This window comes from Eucyclogobius newberryi, unplaced genomic scaffold (genome assembly GCF_026437365.1).
Source record: "Eucyclogobius newberryi isolate DKJ021-1_F unplaced genomic scaffold, fEucNew1.0.hap1 SCAF_13, whole genome shotgun sequence".
NCBI lineage: Eukaryota > Metazoa > Chordata > Actinopteri > Gobiiformes > Gobiidae > Eucyclogobius > Eucyclogobius newberryi.
The window spans coordinates 17,812,829-17,839,275 of record NW_027315757.1 but is presented as its reverse complement, the minus strand read 5'-3'; the positions used below and the strand labels follow the sequence as shown (position 1 = coordinate 17,839,275).

Here is a 26,447-nt window from a genome sequence, read left to right as displayed (position 1 = left end):
AGATTTATTGAGCGGGACGGTGTGGAGGTGACATTTGGAAATGCCACGCCGCAGATGTAAAGCAGGACGTTGTTCCGGCAAACAAGATACACTTTTTGATCAAACTAAAGCCTGACCAGCCGTGACGACGACACGTTTCTGACTGAAAACGTTGAGTCAGGGTCTTATCTCCCAAAGTTCAGACGGGCGCGTTGACGGATTAGCCAATCAGAGGTCCATCTCGCGCGGAATCAAAGAGTAAAGCGTTAAATTAAAGTGTTCATTTGAGGTTGGAAGTTTGAAGTGATGATGGTCGAGCGTGAGGTTTGGTCCTTAAATTTAATCTCCTTTTTTCATACAAAAATGCACTTTTCTATTTGTTTACGTAGTTGTTACTCTAATTCTGAATCATGCCGTGCCTCCTGTACGTCAAATAATGGATGCGACTGCCTGGCAAGTCTTAAGTCGAACAAGAATGTCTTCACACCACTACAACCGCGCAAGTTTCTGTTCATGGACGAATAAAGAAAAGCTAGCTTGCCTTCACATTGAAGCACGCACTTGTTTTGAACGTGTAACGCTCTGCGCGAGTCTGCCGATGAGTTATGGACTTAAAAACAGCAGGATCTCCACCAGTTCTGGGAAATTTGAAAGCGAGTGTTGTAGTGAGGCTCCGAGGAAGGACAGAGGAAACGACCTTGGAAACGAAACAAGAGCGAATGAAGCAAAATACAACTCCGGGTCTGTTTTTGATGAGAGAACGATGTTATGAAGAGATTAGAAGCTCAAAAAGTCAATGTTGTATAGTAAGTCTACTTTAACTAAAGGCGTTTTCATTGCACAAAAATCTGAAATAAACAAACCTGATTGCACGGCTCTGTCAGAGTTTGGCCCCCGATTGGGACGAAGCGGCGATTAGACTATTAGTTTATACGGGGTTTCGGAATTAAACCTAACAATGTAGATTCTCAAGTGATAAAAATACAAATGAATATAAATTTCTTGGTAAATACACATCGATATGACTTGATATGTTGTAAGATTCCGACCATAACTACTCTGCAGCACGAGTAAAACCTGGAACTCAAGTCGGCGTTCCCGTTTCGACCCGTGAGTTTGAGAACGCGTCAGCGCCGCCATGACCAGCGTTTGTTGACGTTCTGATTAAGAGGAACACATGGCTTTCCGTCGAGGAGAAGGCCTTTTCACACCTCCACATATGCAGAACCCGCTGAGGCACTCCTGCGAATTCTGGCAGATTGACAGGAACGCCGACGGGCTCAATTTCCTCTGCAAATTGACTCGTTTGCAAAAGTGTCATTAGCCGCGACACGCTTTTTTTTCTCTTTTTTCTTTTAACATGAATAAATATCAAGTGCGTCGGCCAAGGCGTCGCAGCTGACAAGTGACAAGTCCGTACAAATTGATTAGATCCGAAGTGAAAAGGGGGGGAGAGCGACGGAGAGATGGATTGGTGCAGGTTTGTGATGAATCAGGAGGGAGTAAACGCAAGTTGTTTTTTTTCTGAAATGAACCGCACACAGCTGATGACGGGAGGCACGGAAACACACACAGGCGAGGACATGAAAGCGCTTGTGACAGTGTGACGGATGTGAAAATGAACTGTGCCTGAGAGACATCTGCGGTTTACAGGCAAATGGAAAGAGGAGAGGGGTTTTCAATCAAACAGTAAAGCAACATTTCATCCTTGTTGTTTTGCAGTTGATCTCTCAGTAGTGTTTACGGAGAAGGTTCTAGATTATGCATACGCCGTACTGCTGTTTTGAACCGCTCGTGGACACTTGAAATTCATGTTTACAACTTCAGATATCGTCTTGTTTGTGGGGGGGGGAAACAAGTTCAAGCGAGTCAGTCGGGCGAATCCAGCGACGAGCGTAAAAGCCATCTGAAGGAGCTGAACACGTTGAGATGAAACAGCCTGTTTTCACATCAAAATACTGGCCAAACATTTCAAGGTTGTGGCAAATAATGTGCGACTGAAACATGACGCACGTCCAGTTATGTTGTGCTTCGCCTACAGTGCAGAAAGGCCAAAAATGTCAGCAGAAAATTGTCCAAAATTCTACAGCGTTCGTTTGGAAACAGGTCGATCGATGGCGCTCGGGGTCGAAGAAACCGTTTTTTGAGAATTTTAGAAGCATTCGGAAAGAAAGATTTCACAAAGCTGATCGCAATCTTTATTCTGTGGCGCTACAATTTGACAGTGTGAAATCCCCAGAACTTTGCAGTGCACAATATCCATCAAAAACGGTTGAAAAACACAAATGCTCTTGTGAAGCGCGTTTGTTTGAAGAAGATGCAGTGGCAGGGTTCAGAATAAGCGGTATCGCATCGCAAAATGCGACGCAATTTCTCTCAAATGCGATGCATTCGTCATAAAAAGGGTGTTTGTATCGCAGCTTTTGCGATACAAAAATGTGTGTTCAATTGTAAAACCAAAGCGCCTAAAAGTACTGATCACTCGTCAATCGATCGTCAATAACAGCATGACACATGTAGGACGTGTGTTGTCATGACGAGTCCCGCTACTGTCACAGATCGAGAGTCTGAAAGTGGGAGGAGCCACGTGCGGTAAAGTCGGACTTCCGAGGTCAATAGCTCCTAAACGCAAAAGTCTTTGCAGATCATTCACATGCCAAAATATTCATATTTACACTGCCAAGTGACACAACCTTGTTTTTAACAATCAGATGCGTATTTTGGGCGCAGCGAATTACACTGATCCGAATGTGCAGACGGAGCCGAGACGAGTGCTTAGGGACCGTCATCAAACGTGCAGCCGGAGCAGAAACGAGAGTACTTAGGAACCGTCATCAAATAGCGAAACAAAAAATGGAATGGAACGTCAAATAGAGCGGTTCAATTTGAATAACGCATAAAATACACCATGATGGACGCCACAGCAACCTTTATTTTACCATCAGAAGCTTAATACATATTTTTCCGAGTGTAATGACAATTAATATGTAAATGAGACTTCTGCAAATAGTCATCTGATGATGAAGATATGGAAGAAAGTTGTAAATAAGGCCATCTGACTTTGTGTTGATTAGTTTATTCAACAATTAATTTCATTTGCAAGTTTTCTGTTTTATTTAAAGAAAAAATGTTTTAAAAGTGTCCATCCATCCATCCATCTTCTGCCGCTTTATCCGGGGCCGGGTCGCGGGGGCAGCAGTCTGAGCAGGGACTCCCAGACTTCCCTCTCCCCAGACACTTCCTCTAACTCCTCTGGGGGGATCCCGAGGCGTTCCCAGGCCAGCCGAGAGACATAGTCTCTCCAGCGTGTCCTGGGTCTTCCCCGGGGCCTCTTCCCGGTGGGACATGCCTGAAACACCTCCCGAGGGAGGCGCCCAGGAGGCATCCGGAACAGATGCCACCTCAGCTGGCTCCTCTCGACATGGAGGAGCAGCGGCTCTACTCCGAGCTCCCCCCGTGTGGCCGAGCTCCTCACCTTATCTCTAAGGGAGCGCCCAGCCACACGGCGGAGGAAACTCATTTCGACCGCTTGTATCTGCGATCTTGTTCTTTCGGTCACTACCCAAAGCTCATGACCATAGGTGAGGGTAGGAACGTAGACCGACCGGTAAATAGAGAGCTTTGCCTTTCGGCTCAGCTCCCTCTTCACCACAACGGTCCGATGCAGTGACTTCATCACTGCAGCCGCTGCATCGATCCGCCTGTCGATCTCACGCTCCATCCTTCCCTCACTCGTGAACAAGACCCTGAGATACTTGAACTCCTCCACTTGGGGCAAGGACACCCCACCCACCTGAAGAAGGCAAGCCACCTTTCACCGTTTTAAAAGTGTTTAAAAGTTAATTTGTTAAAGAGTTTTTTTTTAATAGAATGTTTACAAATACATTTTAAATAAATAATCTTGTTACATCAATGGAAAATATTGATTGTTAGTCACTTACGTGTTTTGCTATGCAATTATGAAATTGCTATACAAATTTCAAAAAATGAACGGATTGTTTAGCAGCACCGCTTTACAAGTGAAAATCCTTAATCTGAGCCCTGAGTGGTCATAATGTTTTGCCCGATTGCTGTATCCCCGAACAGAAAGACATAAAGACATTATAAAGGCATTTTCTTCTCTTTGGGACTTTTGGCGACAGGTCAAACTCTACTTACCCTCCAGAGCATAAGCCAAATCTGGTTATCTAGAAAAGTTAAAGCCGTCCATATCTGCTCGTGATAGTTTTAATAGAAGATTTTCTGCGAATAGAGCTGCGATGAGAAAAGGCGTCGAGATTAAGCGAAATCCTCCAGGCAGGAATTGATCATCTTAAGCATCTCGGCTCGACATAACTGGAGTCTAGTGGAATTTCGGCGGCGCGTATTCAGAGCAAACGCCGACCCCGCCGCGCGTCGAACGGGAGCGGGTCGGCGGGTATTCGCAGGCGAGCACAAGCCGTGACTGCGAGCGGTTGGTACGGTCACGCAGTGGGTGCCGGCAGAGTGACCCAGAAACGCAGGTATTTGATAAATACCCAGGAAGAGCAGACGCGAGCTAACAGAGGTAATGTCCTACTTACACTCGCACAATGATCGTAAGTGCATCGTTGTATCGGGAGCTGGAAGGGTATTGTATTCATCCGATCTGAATATGTGAAGAAGAAGTAGTGGCGGTAGTAATAATAATAGTATTTGAAGCTGTAGTAGCAATGAATAGAAGAAGAATAGCTGTGATGGTAGCAATAGTTGAAGAGAATAGTAGCAATAGTTGAAGAGAATAGTAGCAAATAGCAGTTTTAGTTGTTGTTACGATTAGGGAAAACATCACAATATAACGATTGTTCACGATAATCGACAGTTGTCAGTCTAATACAGCACTGTTCCAATTGTATGCAATCAGCTTTATAAAATTGAACTTTATGAATGCAAACGTGAAATTATTGCAATAAAACAGCCACATTAAAAGATTAAAAGCACTTAATGTTTAGGTTTACTACTTATTTGTAGTATTGATTGTACTGAAATGACTTCATTTTCCTTCTCAGATACTCAGTTATTCGTTTTTAGTTCTTATGATTATATTGCAATCCAAATAATCATGAATATTGATTAATCACATATATTTTACATCTCTTGCTTCAATAAATAGAATAAAAACATCTTGTAATAAAATACAAACAGTGGGGGGAGATAAAGGACACTTTCTCCACAAATTCCCACAATTATTGTTAATTTTATCAACACACGGACTCAGACATGAAATATGTTCAGTTCCATTACGTCGTCACAAACTCTGTATCAGTTATAAATGTGAGCGTAGTGCAGTGTTCCCATTGTTTATCTGGTTTTGTTCTACTGTTGTTTACTCTATTTAGGCATCACACTGTAGCAGCTTTTTCATATTTAAAATGTTTTTTTTGTGCTTTAGGGTTGTGAATGAAATAACTTTTTTCTTATTATCTCTGTGGTATCAAAAGCAGTATCGTATCGAGCCTTACCCATCGGAATCGGGTGACACTGTTAGCATTGTGACGCCGCGCGCCATTGACACACACAAATCCGAATATCAACTGCATAACCTCTGTTGCTTTTCCGAGTACGTTGACAATAAACCGAGACACGAGCGGCGCATTTTTTCGTTTTTCCGAGCTCATTATCCAACAAAACTTCTCTCTATGTCGCTAAAGGCCAAAACACAACACCAAACTAACGCTTTCTTTTCCACCTGGTCCTCTGCCGGCCGTTAGTTATTTTTATAAAGCCAGAATATAAATTATTTCTGGGGGGTTTTTCTACCTACTTGACCATTAGCCCAGCGGTGTGAAAACGGGTAAACAAGCGTAATTGCAAAGTCCACAAATCTCTGTCAACTGTTGGAGCTTTTAAACATCCAATCCAAGCATAAAGCGCCCGGATCCCAATGTGTCCACAGCAATTTTCTCTCCCAAGCGCCACTCTCCGACCATAAAACATTTCTGAATTGTACTATTATTCGGCCACTTTTGAGTTTTTATCTCCGTGGGTGTGCTGACGCATAATGAAGACGCGCAGCTGTAAATGAGGCTATAATTCAGCTCGATTTTCCAGCATCTCCAGGAATCAAAGTTGGATAATTGATCATCGCGCCTCATCCAGTCGTTGCTGTTTGAACTCGGTTTGCAAACAGAGCTCGGGATTTTGTCGTTAAAGATGTTCACTGCTCCTAAACTACTAAAAGTATTCTGACACCACAGTGAGAGAGATGTATTTACCAGTAGTGACCCAGCGGTTTATCGAGTTGCGCTTTTGTTGTGAACTGTTTTGCATTGTATTTGCTGGTACAGTATCTTTCCACGGGCAAGTCTGGACTCAAATGCAGTTTTTGGCGGTTGATCCCGAGCTGTATTGGTTGCATTCATGTTCTATATTTTGATTTCATATGGAGGGGCTTCCGCTCTTTGGGAGGTTTAGTCTTCTGGAAAGATGTCGGTGTAATCCCTCTGTAGGGCGTTCCATTGTAGAAAAAGATTCAGTTGTAGTCATCTGGACTCTTCTGGAGGGAAATATTCAAACTATTGATCCACAAAAGTTGAATTTTTTCATCTTTTTTTTAATGTATCAACCATTATCCAACCTGGTGAGAAAATCCATTGTGACTCCAGGATATTCTGTGCTGTTTTTAAGTCTGTAAATCATCGCCGGACTCGTTCTGAGCATTTCAATCAACAATATTCGATCAATAAAACTGCTTAATTTTTCTTTCCAATATGTAATTCCCTCTGCTGCCAGTAGATGCATCCATAGCTCAGTTCCTAGCATGAAATGAGCCAGAGACATTTGTTTTTCAAACCTTTTGTCGTTATTCTAAAACGCGAGATGCAAAAAGTACTCACGGCCATGTTTAAAGACCAATAACAATAGAAAATATAGCCGCAAGCGGCAATGATCAGCCCTCGCCACGCCGCCGCCACGCCGCAAGAGGAGGGGGCGCTAACGCGTCCCAATTGTCCTTTTATTACGCCTACTGCTGAATCTGTGACGCTGTCACATCTTCTCCCCTTTGTTTTACCATCAAAAAGCTATTTTATTTTGAATTCTTGGCAAAATGTGCGGCTTTGCCGCACAGACACCGTGACTCTTTGAATAAAAATGTAGATATCTTTTGATGGTCCACCCCTGAAGATGAGTCTCACCAAATTTCAGGTTAATAGGGCTAACGCCCTAGGAGGAGTTTGTGAAAGTCTAAAGTGTAAACATGTTCTGGCAATTTCCCCATTGGAATAACATGGGAGGTTTCGGTCATCGCTACGGCAAAGCCATAACAATTATGACATGGGTCTCATTGACTTTTTTGATGGGGCCAAAATTGAGTTGTGTGTCAAATTTCATAAAATTTCGCAAAACTAAACATTTAACCTCCATATAAAATCTGTAGGGGGCGCTGTGGCACCAAATTAATTTCTTTCACTTCAAGTAGGTTTAGGGCAACAACTGATTCTAATTTGACGAAATTCGGACTTTATCTGCGCAAACGGCAGAAATGTTAAATTTGGGAGATTTCAGAAATTCTAGCTACAGTTTGCGGCTTCGCCGCTCAGAGACCGTGACAGGTATCAATGTAATTTGAATAACTTTTGATGTCCCACTCCTCAGTAGCATTTTCACCAAATTTCAGCTTTTTAGGGCCAACGCCCTGGGAGGAGTTCGTAAAAGTACGACGTTTGGAAAAACTCCGAGTCATGTTAAGCCATTTTTGAAGCAATATGGCCGACATTTGGTTGGGCGGATGGCGTTGCCGTAATAATATTTTTTACTTCTCTTGTCACCATCTACCTCTGCGCCAAATTTCTTTTACTTCTACTTTCTACGTTCTACTTAATTTTACTTCTTTTTTGGGTCATTTCCTATCTCTCAATGCATTTTTGGTACATTTGGGGGCGCTGACGCGCCAATTTTTTTTATTTTAGAAAAGGGAAATAGCCAGAATGAGGAGAGGCACGATTTTTAGAGGTGTGCAAATTTTTGTGACTTTTCGTCAATGTTCACTGGGTGAAAAATAGGGGGGTTGGTCCCGAGAAGAAGAAGAAAGAAAGAAAGAATAATATTCCGATGCGAAAACAATGTTTCCCATTTTTCAAATACCATAAACTATACATTTTCGGAAAGCGCTCGCGCTTTCCTACCTCATGGTGTGGGTCCCTGGTCACTGACGGGTACTTTTGTTAATTTTGAGTGGGCTCCGCCCACTTTGTGTTTTTGGCCCTCTAAACAGTAATAATGTTAAATTTTTGCATTACATGCTTATATGCACGGAACATGCAAGAGATGGGGAACGTATTCGTGAGGTACTTAGCGCAAATGAGTGCTTTATATGGGGATGACGACCGCCAATGTAAAGTGCTCGTTTAGTGCGCACGGGCTTTTGCGGGCTTTTTTACAACGGTAATGTTCCATTTTCCTACTACTAATTAGTATGCACGGGGCATGCGTGAGTGAAGGAGTGTGTTAGTGAGTGTTTGGAAGTGGGCGAGCGCGTCGCGCTCGATTTCGTGCGCACTGCGTGCGCACTTTCGCAGCCTTACGAGATTAATAGGCCTCTCGCCAGCTTGTGGTGCTCGGGCCTAATAATGCAGTATATTTGTCCTTTAAGATGTCACGTAAACACAACCTGCACGATCGATCGCGTTGGCCGTCGTTTTCTTAAATTGTCACCTGCGATCGACGTTTTTGTTTTACATGATAAAGTGTGTCGTCTGCAATTTGTCCCTACAACTGTGCGACACAAAAAAAAGATACAAAGACAGACTTATTCACTGCTGATTGATTGTTTTTGATTGGTCACGTTCCAGGCCTATAGAACGCCCGGCCACCGAAGACTGTTGAGCGTTGTCCACATAACGTACGCCGCCCGTCTTTCTAATTAAAGCCGATTGCGGTTAATGTCTTCGGTCCGCGTGGCGATGGCTCCCGCGGTGAACCTTCCTATCAAGCCTGGGCTAATTGGTTTTAGGAGTCACTTTTTTCCTCCCCCGTTCCCCGCGGACGACGCACGGACACGCTCGAGTACGTTGTCATTTCGCACGCTCCAAAAAAACGGCCGCGAGCGTCTTTCTTTCACCACGAGACCAATTTTTACAATTTGTAACAGCTTCTTGCCCCAGGACTTCATTTGTATGCATTGCGATCAGGTTATTCCATAGCGAGGAAAGGGGGCAGCACTGGTTGGTTAGTCGGTTGCAAAAATGAAATGAATTCAATCAAGAAGATTTGCATTGCATCACATCTTGTCATTCAAATAAATACACTCTCTCTTCCCTACTTTCTGTTTCCCTCCTCCTCTTCACCTACAGTATCACCAGCCTCTTCAAATCCGAACCACTGAGAGACATTTCCTCGAGCCGTACAATAATTTGGGGAAAGTGTGATTGCATTTTGGACCGAAGTATTGCGGTTCGACTTTTATGTTTAAAAGCAGGATTCTGTTCAGAGTGCACATTATAAACAACTTTCGAAAGCGGAGGACTCAAATTTAAACTGATAGACTCAAAGAATTTCAGATCACGTTTAGTGGAATGAAGGTGCAAGAAGGGTTTTCTGTAAAGGGAGGATATTTTGTTCTTTGCAGAGGTGTTCTTATAGGAGCCTTTGTGATTCGATAACTGGATGAACGCAATTGTGATGTTTAGCCGGAGCTGGAATCGAACTGAGGACTCATGCTGACCGCCCGCCCACCAGAGCGCCACTCGAGGTTCTTATCACAACAATCATAGCCTTAAATGTAATACTGAGTCATCCCTGTACTCAGGAGTCCAGCTGCATGTAGGCAGTGCACTCCAACTGTTTGAATGATACAGTGAAGTTAATACAGCCAGACAGAAAAGATAGAAAGAGACCATTTCACTTATAGCAGTATGGATTTAATGGAAAGCACTTATTTTAACTTAAAATCCTCATGATTACTGTATATTGAAACCTGTTTAATAAGCCTGTACACCTTTAAAGTCTTTGTTCATTCATTCTTTTTCAATTTTAATTTTAATTTTATTTTTTTTCTTAATAATTATTTAAATTTAAATGTTAATTTTATTTTTTTAATTAATTAATTTTATTTTATTTCAATGTTAAGTTCATTTTATTTTATGTATTCATTTTTATATTTGTTTATTTATTTAATTTAATTGTATTTTATTTTATTTGTGACCATTACACAGAGAGTGAATGTACAATCTTAACAAACAAACATTTTTTGGGGCATTTTCTGAATGTCCATTATTCCTTGGGCCCAGGCTTTGATCGTCGGCTCAGTTCGTCTCATTCATACTCTTTGTTGTAGCCTTTTTCCTGCCTCCAGAAAAACAACAAGAAAAAAAAGAAAGAAAAGTAATTTAAAGGAGTGGCTAAGATCAACACCCTGAGCACTTTAGGGCGTGTGTCAACATTCAGCAGTCTGAGGTATGTGCAGTACGTACAGTATGTGCTTACTTTTAGCACCGGCCGCTGTAGCACTTTATAAACCCTTTTAGGGCCAAACAACATGATGAGATGTGACCACTTTGACAAACTTTAAAACTGAAATAATGTGATCAAACTGATGTGTGAGCGTTCCTCTTCTGCTGCTGCTGTTTGTTTGATTTGAACGCGAAGTGATTGTCACTCGAATGTTTTTGCGCTACGGTCGCTGTGCTTCATGTGACGTCCGACCTTTAATCGCACCGTCGGCCTCAAAAATGTGGCATATTTACATCGGAATCATACGTTGGTTCGTTCGTCCCTTGTCTAAGTAAATAAAAATGTATTTCTCGCCAACTGACGGAAGGCCACACTCGGCAATGTCGCGGACTTGGCTGTCGCGTGAGGTCCCGTCAACAGCGGGGCAAAGGTCGTGGGCGGGGGGGCGGGCGTTTGGGGGGTGAACAAGGGGTCGGGTGAGACGGTGAAATAATGTGGCAACGGCGCGGCAGATGTGGACGCATCAGAACATCCGGTCCGACGGCGACGAGCGTCCGAGTAGAGAGGGGCGGGGCTAAAGATCAGAGAGGAGGGGCAGGAGGATGGGTTAGGAACAATGAAGAACAATCATATGAGCTATAATGATGTCGCTGGGTCGTCCCACCACCGTGTCCGATCCTTTCCAAACACACAGAGCTCAGAAAATACACGATTTGTAGTGAAATAAAATGAAAAATCTGCTTTAAACTGTTAACCCTTTGTGACCTGCCCGTTTACAAACACATTTTTCAGACTTTCAATAGCGAAATCATTATTTTTGCACATGAAAGTGGGCAAGATTTTCTTAAAAATCACACATTCATGATGCGCGCCTACATCTCTCACAAAAATATGAAAATGTGCACTCAACAATGCTCAATGCCGATTCATTGTTACAGGATTTCTCTCTTTCTCTGTCTTTTGTGCATGTCGTGAATGGACATGTCGATCAAAAGACGCTTAGGAATTGGAACTTCTGAAGTGTGCACATTTTAATTTTAAAGGTAGAAAGTTCACAGTACTTTTATTCGGTTTAAAAAACACAGTCTGAAACATGAGTCATTTCCATGTTTGAGGAATAAAGAACCGGAATTTGAGCGTTTGAGAAAAATATGATTAGAAAAAAGGATTAGATTTTTCATTTTTGTGTTCTTTATTGAGCATTTTAGCTAATACAAGTGGTAAACATGGTACAAAATTGCTGAAATTTGAACGTTTGAAGGTCGTAAAAGTGGACTTTATGATTTGACCAGGTATTCAAAGTGATAAGACTATTCCAGGAGATCACGCGACAGAAAACTACACTGTATTTATCAGTTAAAAGACACAAGTCACACCCAAAATCTCATGAAAATAATCATAAAAATCGGTCAATCAAGACACCATCGACCAATTCATTCACTAAACGACTCAAAGCTTTAAAACATCACATTCAAAACTTAAACGGTTCTGAGAGATCATTATATAAGTACGTCTCCACCGCTGGCATTTGAGTCACTTCTCAAACATGTCGTATTTTCATTACATTATCGTTAACACACTCCGACAGTGGCAGAAACTCCCTATTGCGCAGAAGCCGTTTGTTCTCCGTAACCCTGCAGTTTCATCATTATGCATTAGAACCACCATTTCCACTGTTTTGAGTCCTTGCGTGACATTAATACTTCACCATTTCAAGCGCAGGAGCTGAAATCAACCGTTTTCCCCCTGCAAAGACGCACTCGCTCATGTTTGTTCTTTAGCTTTGCGTCGTCAAGGCTCCACAGCATCCATCTTTCCATTTTTTTATTTTAGTATTTGCTCCGTCATTTCTCTTGCATCATTTTCCAGCAAAATACTTTTAATATTTTTGATTTCATGGAAGCTTATTCGCTGTCGGAGATAGAACTTTTATTACAATGAGTGATGCTACTACTTCTACGATGGACGTGGGAGATGTATCGAAACATTTTTAATATAGCAATCGTTTTTTTGTTTTTTTTTAATCTGCTGAATTTGAATATGGAGTTCATCGTCTATGATTAACAATATTATAAATGACTCCCCCAAAACAGGTTTAAAGTGATATTTCTGCTCTTCATTTTACGGTCCGTTCTTAATTTGTGTGACACTTGAACATCAAATACAACATTCACAGGCACGTTTTAGCATATCCCTGAAGACAAGGCTAACAAATATAGAGATATTTATTTCAGCCAATATCGCATAATCTTCTCTTCACCAAGGACTAAAACAGAACCAACCCAGGGACAAAACCAGGACTTTATTGGAATACAAAAGGGTATTGAAATATTTCTTTTTGTTCATTTCGACGACCCAAACCTGTACAAGTGCTACTATAGGCCTACTTTTATACTGCGACTAGCACTTTACTATAGTTGAGCATGGGAATAGCCCAACACGGTACTATAGTGTAAAGAAAGTAAGACATAGAGGTTTTATCTATTTGCCCTGCTCCAGTCGTCCTCAGAGCTCTGATTATCCGCTATGTATAATTCACCCTCACATCTCGGACTCGGGCAGCATTTCAGAACCATGAGTTTGTCCGAGTTATCCAATCCAACAAGGCATAAACTTTCACATCCGACAGTTAAAATATTGTGTCGTTCTCTCTTTAGTTGCTCCCTACTGCCCCCCGCTGTCTGCGCGAAGCTGCTCCTGTGCTGCCGCTGAGCCTTTGCAATTATAAATGCATCGTTGTGCAAATGTTGCTAATGTCTACATGGCGCTAATGACGAACAACTGCAAAAGCTCATGTTCAAATGTTGATTTATAACTCGCAGATCGCCGTCCGGGATGAGAAACGAACTTAATTGGATCCGTCGTTTGGGGGATTTGAGCACTTTCTCTGGTTTTATTGTTTGATTTGAGTCGTTACAGTCCGTACACATCAGGAACACAGCAACTCGGAGAAAATGGTTCTCTCCAAGGTCCGAGTTCCGACCTCCAAGGACGACTGGAGCGCAGCAATATTGTATCCATGACAACAACGGCCACTTAAGTAGCATGTTCTGTACATTCAAAGCAACAAAAGTCTATCTTTCCATAAAGGCCACCACTACTATTCTACTACTGCTACAACTGCTGATACATTACCGTATTTTCCACACTATAGGGCGCACTGGATTATAAAGCACACTGTTTACGAATGCTCTACTTTCGATCATTTTTCATATATAAGGCGCATTAAGCGAAACAAAACGTGTACCACACAAAACCGCTTCAAGGTCAGTAAACACAACCAGAATTAATCCATATATAAGGCGCACTGGATTATAAGGCCAAAAATGTATACCGTATTTTCTGCAAGATAAGGTGCACTTAAAAGCCTTTCATTTTCTAAAAAATTTCCAGTGCGCCTTATGGAAATACGGTATACATTTCTGGCATACACGATGAACAGAAAGACGAACAAAACAGAATATTAAAAACAGACATATCCAGTTTGAAAAATTGTCGAAAAGTATTTGTCATTTTGTTGCCATCTTCTACAGATATTATTGTAGAAAATAACGTCTTGTGAATTTCATTTCACTTTCACTATACAAAAGGGAAACTGCAAGCCACCGGGGACTTTTTAATCTATTTTTTTAAATCAACTCTTTGTATGCAACACCAACAAACCATGTATGTTTGCCCCGTGAAAGCTTCAGAAACCCGAATGCTTCAGGATCCACAGTCGCACACAACGACTTTCTAGTATTTTCATTTATTTTATTTTTTGGAATGCATGAAAACACAATAGCGAGCGAAGAGTTTTTTCACCAAGCCGAGCGGTGGCCGGCTTTCGACAACTTCAACAACAACAGCAACAACAACAACAACAGGCCCGGGCAACGAAAATGCAGGCGAAGTGCGCGAGCCTCCTGCGCCGCCGTCCCTCCCACGTAATTACACGGGGCTGCAAATAGCACCAACGTGGGTTTTCGCTTCCTCCTCCACTCCACCGGGTGTTCCGAGTGCAGCGGGGCATTTCGAGAGCGCGTCATTTGTGGGCGGGGCGCGTTAGGGCGGGCTTTCGACGAGGCAATTTGTCCGGAACCGTAGGGAGCGGCGGGATGGCAGAGAGGCGCTAAAGGCTAATTCTGTAATAGCTGGAGGAGAATAGGCGAGGGAAGGGTCTTTGCGTGTGGACGTGAGGGGCCGTTGTCTGCTGTGATGAGCCGGTGGACAGTGTTCGCGACAAATCATCGTTCGCGGATACACTTGAGGAGCGTGCCGCGTGGGTGTAGCGCGGGAATTTGCGGAATGTTCTGGCTCAGGATGTTGCGTAACCTTCGTAAGGACCGTGGTCATGCGGTGATACGAGGCTCGCCGTGTCAGCTTTTGTGACCGGCGGTGCAAAATACAGTACATTTTCCAGAAAAAGTCAATTTGTCGGGAACCGTGGGGAGCGCGCGAGCTGTGACGGCGGGATGGCAGAGGAGCGCTAAAGGCTAATTCGGTAATAGTTGGAAGGGAATCGGCGGGGGAAGGGCCTGTGCGTGTGGACGTGAGGGGCCGTTGTCCTCAGTAAGTTGCGTAACCTCGTACGCATCGTGGTCGTGCGGTGATACGTGGCTTGCCGGGTCAGATTTTCTAACCTGCAAAATACAGTACATTTTACAGAAAAAGTCAATTTTGCGGCGGGTGAGTTTTACGTTTGACTTCACTGCGCTTTTGACAGACAGTAGCTTTATTCTGCTCACACTTTTTAACTGGACTGAAAAGTGTGTTATTTTTTTGCAGTTTGAGACCTGTTAATGCAGACTGATGGGTTTGTTTCTTGACTCATTCATAGTGACAGCCCGCTCAGAGTTCAAGTCCCCGAAGGAAAAACTACGTAACTAAAAAAAAAAGCTACAGGAAAAATCGACAAAATCGCTTCTTGTGATGAGAAAAGCACTGTTAAAGGGTTCAGCACTTTTGAGTATCAGTATTTTTTGCAATGCTTTCACGTTTACTTGGGTAGAACTTGGGTTCTTCCACCGCTGGTTATACATTTTGCTTAATTCACAAATATTTCCGTAATCCTGAGCACGTCCTCTCGTCCTGTTCACACATGGCTAATTTACTTAACTTTTATGTTCTTTTTATTCATATTTTTTATGTATTATATATATATTTTTTGCAAATTTTTCTGTATGAATTTGGTTGCTCTGATAACATGTTGGATTTCCTCTAAAACGATGGATTTATGACTTTTGATGTCTATTGTAAAATTGACGTACGTATTTTTCATTAATTAATTTTAATCCATTTCAGTTCTTAGTGGACAAAGCATTTGCCAATTAATTAGAAGATACCTATTCTGAATTTTAATATCTTTTTCATAGATTTTCCACAGATTTTGCGTTCTTTCTAGTTCGCCACGGTAATTTACTCTCGTCTCTGTGCAGCCTGGGACGTTGAGTGTTTTTGTAAATATGTCTGTGAGTCATGAATGCGCTGACGGCCTGAGGAGGAGGACGCTCGGCCCACACTGGAAACACTCTCCAGTCCTGCAGCAAAGTCATAAAATAGACCGAAACCACATAGAGCTGCATGTCACTGCTCAAATGACTTGAACTCAGAAAATACTGATCTAATATTGAGTAGTTCTGTCGCACGATGTCGTTTTTTCATCTCTCTCTCCATTATTTTAACGTATACTGAGGACTAATAATAGTCTTGGTCTCATAGTTGCAGATGTCATTGGCTTCTTTATGCGACACAAGGTGGACTCACAGCAAGAAGGTCCTGGGTTCGACTCCACTAAACAACACGAAAAACATGTACAACGGGCTCCGGAGTCCCCTGAAAAAGAGACGCTAAGTCTCAGTGGGACTTTCCTGGAGGACAAAGTCAATACATTTTGACTTTTGACTGTAGAAAATATAATTATTAAATCAATTTATCTGGCATATTTTATCATATTTTTATGATGACTGTTGGCAAATAGCTACTGCTTCAGGTTAGACACAGGACGACGGACACAGGGCGACGGACACAGGGCCACGGACACAGGACGACGGATACAGGGCGACGGACACAGGGCGACGGACACAGAGACATGGACACAGGGCGACGGACACAGGGCCACGGACACAGGACGACGGATACAGGGCGACGGACACAGGGCGACGGACACAGAGACATGGACACAGGGCGATGGACACAGGGCGACGGACACAGGACGACGGACACAGGGCGACGGACACAGGACGACGGACACAGGGCGACGGACACAGGGCGACGGACACAGGGCGACGGACACAGGACGACGGACACAGAGACATGGACACAGGGCGACGGACACAGGGTCATGGACACAGAGACACAGACACAGTGCGACGGAAAAAGGGCCACGGACACAGGACGAGATGGACAAGACACAGGGCGACGGACACAGGGCGACGGACACAGGGCGACGGATACAGGGCGACGGACACAGGGCGACGGACACAGGGCGACGGACACAGGGCGACGGACACAGGGCGACGGACACATGGCGCAGATGGAGCTGTATTTAAGACTGTTTTTCGATCGGCTGCTTGTTCAGTTGAGTTTTTTTATTGCTTTACTTTATTTCACCAGGTAAGACCCCATTGAGATCGAGACTCTTATTCAATTGTACCTACGGTAGTTTTGACTCTTTGAATCGGAGTATACATTTTTTATACAACCCACTCGTGTTTATAAAGACATGGACCATAAAACTGGACTATAAAACTGGACCATAAACTGAACGCTTTAGAAAGAAATGTTGTGGCTCAGCACGATCAACATTCTGAAGTGCCACATTTAGTCTTTGCCGTGTTCTGAAGTCGTGCTGCGTGTCGCCGGCAGCGTGCAGCCCGCACTGTAACCGAGCTGTAAAGTGGAATGTAGCATGCTGCGTTCGTGATCGCATGATGCACAAACACGAGCAGCGAGTGGAAAATGACGCAGTCTGATAGAAGGAGGTTAGCTCCGGCCCCGGGCACAGATGAGCCATCCGTCCCACTCACAGCGCATCAGAGCTCCAGCACCTGACGTGAGGCCGACAGAAGCTGCTCACATGCGCTGCTAGAATATGTTTTTTGTATTTAGATCGTTTGTCCAAAAGTGACTGGTCTGATGTAAGGCTGGGCAATCATCTCTCGGTAAACGCACGAGGATCAGAGGAATAATTGGAGTTTTTTAGTGTTCAATAGAATCACAGGGTCCCTCACGATTTGATGCGATACACAACACGCGCCTCACGATTCGATAATTTTGCGACAATCGGTATGTTGCTCGTGATATTCTACGATAGATCACTGTTTTTTTAAACAAACCCAAAACGTTTTTTTCTTTGTCAAACCGCGACCTGCACGAACTCAAAATGAAACACAGTGAAATTGTAGCGCCGTTACAAAATAATTTGGGAAATTATACCCAAAATGACAATATTATGGCGATATATCAATACAGCAGCCCACGATATCGATACTGTATCACCAAATGTAATATTATGATATTTCGATATTTTGGCACATTCTTAAGTGTTAAAAGGCACTGATTATGATTATTGAATATGCTTCCACGCCGGTTCAATAGTCTTGTGTTGGCGTCATTTCGATCACTAAGAAGACGAAACACGTGAGCGAAAGGCCTTCCTGAGACGAGTTGCTCACGGAAACCAATGAATGTGAAGCGCTCTGTTTTTCCGCTCGATGCTGGTCATGGCTGGAGCTCGCCACAAAGATCTGAGACGCACATTTCCCTCCCGACACAACTCGTCAGGGACATTCGTACCGTGGTGGAAGGAGCGTATCGTCCAAGGTCCACGATATCTTCACTCGCCAAAGCAGGCATTGTGGACAAATACAAAAGCGTTCGTCATTAGCGGACAATCAACCTCGACTGCTCTCTTAACTGTTCGGACATCGCTGACAACTCGCCGGAGAATAAAATACTACATCGGAGTCACTGGCGTCACATGATAAGCTCGAGAAAACCATGAGAAAATGCAGCGACCGTGACGACAGCGATGGGTTTGACAGCGTAATAGTTTGTGATGTTCAGTTCTGAGATGATTGTGTTTGTAGCAGCAGGTCTCTCTTGTGCAGAAAGACTGAATCTCAATGGGACTTCCTGGTTGAATACAATACAAAAAACGCATTTGTAAAGTTACATCTATAAAGACATACATTAATATACATACATGTTCTCCTCTGGGTCATTACAGAAGAAACATATCATAATGTCACGGTTTCTGATACAAGTTGCTACCACTGGACTGACTGAATCTCAAATACAGCAATTCACGTCTCTGTGTGTGTGTATTATATTATAAACCTTACAAACTTTAACGTTTCTCGGTCAGAATCAGAAACAGATCTTGTTTTTATTCACTGACGGTGGCAACAAATTTTGTTGCCACCGTCAGTGAATAAAAACAAGATTCACAAACTAGGAACTTTCTTCGGTGAAAAGGTGCAACATGAAACAGCAAATATAATAGCAAGAAAATAAAAAATAATAATTAAGGCATGAATAAAAAAAATGTAAACGTATACTAAATACTTTGTCTGAATATAATGGTATGATGAATGCATCTGATTAATACATGTTCACGGATGGACTTAGCCATTGATTATGATTAAGAAATGGACATAAAACTAGAAAAATGTACTTGTTTTAGGTAAAAATGTCCTTGAAATAAGTTAAATGATCTTACTTATTCTGCGTTTATTTAGCAGAAATGTCTTAAAACAAGATAAGTCAGATTTCTTTGTCCAGATTCACGTGAATAAATTGTTGTTAACTACACAAAACCTGCTATGTAATTGAAGTTTGCCATAGATTTTGTTACAATACAGCCGCATATTGTTTGATAGTCTCTCAGCCGCCTCCTGTAAACCACTTTAACTACTCAATACCGATACGTCGCTGCGTCATGTTCATCCCTGCTCCATCCTCCGCATTCCTTTTCGCTGCTGCCCAAAACCCAGATTTAACAAGCTGCACGGGGAGTCTCTGGAGAGGTGGGAAGTGTGAGAAGCTGTAAAACTGTCCTCCCAGCATGCTCGTTTTCTACTCTCGTAAGCCCTGCCAAGCGCCGAGAGTCTCCCACGTGTCTGGTGCCCGTCTCCACGCGAGCCGAGGTCAGAGACGGCATCCGGAGAAGCCCACTCGCGGCTCGGGCGGGCGGAGGTCCAGGGCGGAGGAGCGTATGGTCGGGCCGCCCACGCGTCAGATTTCAAATGCACATTGCGCGGTCCATCTGATCCCGCTGTGCGCCGAGGAAAAAGGCCCGTTAAATCATTAAATATACGTCCGACATTCGAATAGGCAGAAAGCGTACATTTTACATACCGTCTTAAATAAGGTTACGACTTTAAAGGATGCACTTTAAACCACGTTACTTCTGTCTGAAATGTATGTGTTATTACTGTGTTGTCTTCATTTGCAGTCATTTCCAGTCAGTCTGTTTTGAATGAACTAGTGTTAATAAGTGCTTGAATTAGGTACCGTATTTTCTGAACTATACACACCTTTTTTCATAGTTTTGGCGGGGTTGTGACTTATACTTATATTTAAACTTTTTTACTTATACTTATATGTGATATTATTTGTTATTTTCACACTTGCAACCGCATTTCATACTCCAGTGCGACTTATATATGTTTTTTTTTTTTTTTTTTCTGGTGCGACTTATAGTCCAGAAAATACGGTAGATTTGTCTTGATTTGAGCATACTTTCACTGTCTTAAAACAAAAATTGCCAACAAAACAAGCATTGTAAGTGTTCTTTTAGTTATAACAAGAATAAAAAATAAAAAAAATGCTACAAAAATATAAAATTAAATCTAAAATTTAAATCAGTCATGCTGTGAACTTTAATTCAAGGATATTAAGGTATTTAAGATTAATTTTGCGCACATGTAGAATTTTTCAATACTTAAACCTGAACGAATACGTTTAAAGACATGTGCATGCCTCTGCACTTTTGCCATTATCATTGAATTTAAGTAACTTCGTCCTCACTGTAGCGCGGCTTGTGGCAGAAGAAAGGGCATCCGGCTTAAAAAACACTTCCCCGTCGCCGTGCCGCTGCTTCGCTATGGCAACCCTGGACACACAAAAATTTAAAAAAATTAGCCAAAGTCCTGACCTTTTCTGCGTCTCCGAGATTGTCGTTGTTAAGGTTAATGATTGCTTTTCTCAGCATAGGATTTCTCACTCTCTTTTCGCTATTGTATCGTAGAGAGTAGAAACACCCCATGTTTTTTTGGGGTTTCCACGGTGACTTGACGCTGACACCGATGATTGATCCTTGTCCCCGCGATATGCTCCGCTGAAACGCAGCCGGACGGAAAATTAGAAATCCCGTCGCCCTCGATCCATTTGAAATCCGATATCATCCGACTTTTCCCCCCCTCGCCATTTTTCCTCGGCCAATAAATCAGTAATTAAATGATGCGTCTCCGGGCGAGTGTGTGGGTAATAGTCAGGTGTGAGGGTCCCGGGGAAGTAATGGGGGTGAACGGGTGCAAGGTAAAGCCCGTATCTCCGTGGACGGATTGATTGCGTGCGATACATAAATATATTTGAGCCGTTATCGATCGCGTAATGCCCCTGAGCCGCCGGCCTCGCGGATCGATACATTATTATCAGCGCCAGACTCAAACACAGGTACATTCTGTGAGAACATAAAAGTATAAAGGAGGAATATTACTCTGGCTTTTCGCACGGTAGGGAGCTAACCTTTGGGCTCCATCTGCTGGCCGCAAAGGGAAATTACATGGGAGAGATGAACGAATGCTAGCTTGCCTCGTCATGCTTATGTAGTGGGACTTGAAGAGTTCCGGGCCATGTCAGGGGAACAATAGGACATCACACATCAGGGAAAGAGTGTTTTCTAAATTATTTTCTTGTCAGTCGAGTGTGAATGAAGTTAAACACAACTCCGAGAATGTTTTTGATACAGGAAAACGTGGTTAAAACCTCAAAAAAGACAGTTTTGCGTATTACATGTATGTTTCTAATGATTTAGTTTTCTGGCGGAGAGTCTAAATCTATGTCTGTCTAATCTATCTATGACTGAAACCCTTGCATAAGAGATTAGTTAACTCAATGGGACCTTTCTGGTTAAATAAAGGTTGAAAAATTAAAAATAAATGAATAGAGACATGCCGGTGACACCTTAGCCCAAGTTACAGGTCAGATTTGTGGAGAGGCGACCCAGCTCACAGTGAGAAGAGTGTTTTGTCAAGGCAATAAAAGCACCTGTAATTGAATAAATGAAAGATGGATATGTTTAATGCCCATACTCAAACAACGTCAAATATGAGTTTTCCTTTATATATAAATATGAGCTTCTGTGGGACGAGTTCAAAAAAGTTCCAAAGTGAAGGACAAATGCTGCTAACGACAAATAAATGTGAGGAATAATAGAACCTCGGGCGTGTTCAGGGTTCAGTCTCATGGTCAGGGCTGGGTGTTGCCAAGTACCTCACAAATACAATACGTATCCCAATACATGGTCCACGATACGATAGAAATACTATACACATAACTCATTATGATACGCGTTCTGATTCATGGATATCTGTAAACCGGTGTTAAAAGTTGATTAAAATTATGTTTCGATTAGGTAAGAGAACAAAATCTCATGTTCACACTGTCTTCAATAAACAACAGTAGTATAGTGTAGTAATAGTAATAGTATAGTGTAGTAATAGTATAGTGTAGTAATAGTAATAGTATGTCATTGTTTTGGTGGCATCACATTCTCAAAGTTAAATCATAATAATAATAAACAGGTTTTTTACACAGAAAGGTGTCAAAATGAACGTTGATAATGATATTAACTTGATGGTTATTCAAGGAGTTATTTTTCAACATAAACTTACCTAAAATAAATATCCTGTACATGTTTCTTCCTTGTATGCGTCTATTGCAGTCTAAACTAATCAAAAATGAAAATCTCTTTAATTTCACAGACTTGGACTCGGAGAAACGTTATAGATCCACAAGGGAAATTACTTGGAAACAGCAATTTCATTACCAGATAAAAACATAATTGGAAGCAAGTTTAAACATATTTTAAGGAGCAAAAATAGTGAACAATGGTTAAAATAAGGCACACAATACAGATGTAATGTATATGTACAAGTAGAACAAATAATAGCAAATACAATATATCGCTCAATACATCAAATGTATGCTATTATTCTTTATTTCAATTGTGTGTTATTCACGTTAACATAAATTATCATTCCAATCGAAAAGGAGCAGAGAGAAGAAAATAAATCTCTCTTAAATCTCTTTAAACAAATGTCTGCCCTTTTATGCAACAAAAACACAATATGGATCTAAACACATTTTGTTTAGTCAACTTTTTGTACGTTTTAAATACACTGTTTTACATTTACAACATGCCACACTTCGATGGTTGAGTCTTTTTTTCTTCCTTTTTTTGGTTAATTACCGTATATTCCGGACTATAAGTCACGCCGGGGTTTAAATCGCACCAGCCAAAAAATGCATAATAGAAAAGAAAAGTACAAGTTGCACTGGAATATGAAATGCAGTTGCAAGTGTGAAAATAACAAATAATATCACATATAAGTCACTCCGGAGTTTAAGTATAAATGTAAGTATAAGTCGCACCCGGCCAAAACTATGAATAAAGGTGCGACTTATAGTCCGTAAAATACGGTACTTAATTAATATGATTTGATTGTTATTGCTTTAAGCTGTTTCTTAAAGACATAGATATTAGTTGATGTTTTTAAATCGTAATCCAATGAGTTCCAGAGTTATATATCTAAGAGAAGAGAAAAGGAGAAACAGCGTAGAGAGGAAAATTGTGACATGGACATGACAGACCCTCCATTTAGGATTAATAGAGCCAAACAAAAATAGCCTCACTTCTCTTTCCCCTACAGCGTCCCGGCAACACACACACACGCTCAAACACATTACACTCAGGGTTGTGTGCGCCCGGTCGTTTTCAGAGGTGCAACGCTGCCTCCGGTGGGGAATCCGTCAAAGTCAGCGGCACCGCGCGCTACACCTGACCGGCCTCGGCCATTTTGGCTCTGCTGCCGCCGTGTCCCGTGTGTTTTCTAACGACGTGCTTCCGTCTCCATGTGTTGTCCAGGCACGTCGACGCAGGGCAGCTCCCTCCTGGCCTCGCTGCCTGTCCCGGGGCGACCGCTGCAGCCACAGTTGGACATCAAGCACCTTCTGCCCTTCAGATCGTCTCCGCTCAGTCTCTTCCCCAACTTCAACACGGTGAGTCCAGTTTACACGTGTTTTATGGAGTAAACGTCTAGTAAGTTGTTCTTTATGTGAAAGGCTTTTTAAAAATGATTACTTAAAAACTATAGGAGTAACACATTTATTAACTAACTAACTAACTGCACTTTAATAGCCTTAGTAAAGCATGAACAAAAACTTAATTCATAATGAACAAATTGTTTATAAAGAAGGGTTCTACATAATTAATGTCTGTTTTGCTTGGTGTGGGTGGTGTTTGGGTGGTGTTTTGGTGGTGTTTGCGTGGTGTTTTGGTGGTGTTTGGGTGGTGTTTGCGTGGTGTTTTGGTGGTGTTTGCGTGGTGTTTGCGTGGTGTTTTGGTGGTGTTTGTGTGGTGTTTAGGTGGTGTTTGCGTGGTGTTTGCGTAGTGTTTGAGTGGTGTTTGCGTGGTGGTGTTTGCATAGTGTTTGAGTGGTGTTTGCATGGTGTTTGTGTGGTGGTGTTTGCGTGGTGGTGTTTGCGTGGTGGTGTTTGCGTAGTGTTTGAGTGGTGTTTGCGTGGTGGTGTTTGCGTAGTGTTTGAGTGGTGTTTGCGTGGTGGTGTTTGCGTAGTGTTTGAGTGGTGGTTGCGTGGTGGTGTTTGCGTGGTGGTGTTTGCGTAGTGTTTGAGTGGTGTTTGCGTGGTGTTTGCGTGGTGGTGTTTGCGTAGTGTTTGAGTGGTGTTTGCATGGTGTTTGCGTGGTGGTGTTTGCGTAGTGTTTGAGTGGTGGTTGCGTGGTGTTTGCGTGGTGGTGTTTGCGTAGTGTTTGAGTGGTGTTTGCATGGTGTTTGCGTGGTGGTGTTTGCGTGGTGTTTGCGTGGTGGTGTTTGCGTAGTGTTTGAGTGGTGGTTGCATGGTGTTTGCGTGGTGGTGTTTGCGTGGTGTTTGCGTGGTGGTGTTTGCGTAGTGTTTGAGTGGTGTTTGCGTTGTGTTTGCGTGGTGGTGTTTGCGTAGTGTTTGAGTGGTGTTTGCGTGGTGGTGTTTGCGTAGTGTTTGAGTGGTGTTTGCGTGGTGTTTGCGTGGTGGTGTTTGCGTAGTGTTTGAGTGGTGGTTGCATGGTGTTTGTGTGGTGGTGTTTGCGTGGTGTTTGCGTGGTGGTGTTTGCGTAGTGTTTGAGTGGTGTTTGCGTGGTGGTGTTTGCGTAGTGTTTGAGTGGTGTTTGCGTGGTGTTTGCGTGGTGGTGTTTGCGTGGTGGTGTTTGCGTAGTGTTTGAGTGGTGGTTGCATGGTGTTTGCGTGGTGGTGTTTGCGTGGTGTTTGCGTGATGGTGTTTGCGTAGTGTTTGAGTGGTGTTTGCGTGGTGTTTGCGTGGTGGTGTTTGCGTAGTGTTTGAGTGGTGTTTGCGTGGTGTTTGTGTGGTGGTGTTTGTGTAGTGTTTGAGTGGTGGTTGCATGGTGTTTGTGTGGTGGTGTTTGCGTGGTGTTTGCGTGGTGTTTGCGTGGTGGTGTTTGCGTGGTGTTTGCGTGGTGTTTGCGTGGTGGTGTTTGCATGGTGTTTGTGTGGTGGTGTTTGCGTGGTGTTTGCGTGGTGTTTGCGTGGTGGTGTTTGCGTGGTGTTTGCGTGGTGGTGTTTGCGTAGTGTTTGAGTGGTGTTTGCGTGGTGTTTGCGTGGTGGTGTTTGCGTGGTGTTTGCGTGGTGTTTGCGTGATGGTGTTTGCGTAGTGTTTGAGTGGTGTTTGCGTGGTGTTTGCGTGGTGGTGTTTGCGTAGTGTTTGAGTGGTGTTTGCGTGGTGTTTGTGTGGTGGTGTTTGTGTAGTGTTTGAGTGGTGGTTGCATGGTGTTTGTGTGGTGGTGTTTGCGTGGTGTTTGCGTGGTGTTTGCGTGGTGGTGTTTGCGTGGTGTTTGCGTGGTGGTGTTTGCGTAGTGTTTGAGTGGTGGTTGCATGGTGTTTGCGTGGTGGTGTTTGCGTGGTGTTTGCGTGGTGGTGTTTGCGTAGTGTTTGAGTGGTGGTTGCATGGTGTTTGTGTGGTGTTTGCGTGGTGGTGTTTGCGTGGTGTTTGAGTGGTGTTTGAGTGGTGTTTGCGTGGTGGTGTTTGCGTAGTGTTTGAGTGGTGTTTGCTTGGTGTTTGCGTGGTGGTGTTTGCGTAGTGTTTGAGTGGTGGTTGCATGGTGTTTATGTGGTGGTGTTTGCGTGGTGTTTGCGTGGTGTTTTGGTGGTGTTTGCGTGGTGTTTACATGTTCTTTGCATTGTATTTGGGTGGTGTTTGCATGGTGTTTGTGTGGTGGTGGTGTTTGCATGGTGTTTGTGTGGTGGTGTTTGCGTGGTGTTTGCGTGGTGTTTTTGCATTCGAATTTTCAATTCAATTTGCGTAATTATAGTACTTATTGTAGGTACTTTTTGTTTCAATATATCAATATACAACCGGGCCCTGGATGAAGAATACCATTTTTCAATGTATATTTGTGCAGTAAAAGCACCTGTCGTTGAATGACTGCAAGCCACATGTGTTTAATATAATACTGTGGGACATTTTATGCAAAGAAATAACATTTTTGACATTTCCAAAGACAAGTTGTGATACATTGTTCTGCCGCTTCACTTTTCTACGCCGTGTCTTTGTCTGTGTCCATATTAAGCTGCAGTCTGTGTTTTTGTGATCCTTTATGAGGCGTGATAGTCCTGTAAACCTCTGTCTCCTGGTACATATGTTTCATTCAAACATTCGCAAGTTTGCTGTCATTGTTAGAGGAGCATTTCACTGTACGGACCACACATACTAGCGCCAACTCATGAAGGCCAGACCAGACAAAGAGAAAGAGTGAGGGACAGAGAAGATGTGAGTTTGAATGT

The 26,447-nt window shown here is 42.8% G+C and overlaps 1 protein-coding gene across 2 annotated transcripts in view; it reads left to right on the top strand.

The window, feature by feature from the left end:
* znf385c (zinc finger protein 385C) overlaps positions 1-26,447 on the top strand; it is a 308,447-nt gene that overhangs the window by 232,374 nt on the left and 49,626 nt on the right. For both annotated transcript variants that reach the window (XM_072442790.1, XM_072442791.1), the window contains one exon: positions 23,522-23,655. In XM_072442790.1, the coding sequence (XP_072298891.1) occupies positions 23,522-23,655 (134 nt within the window). The remainder of the gene's footprint in view (positions 1-23,521; positions 23,656-26,447) is intronic.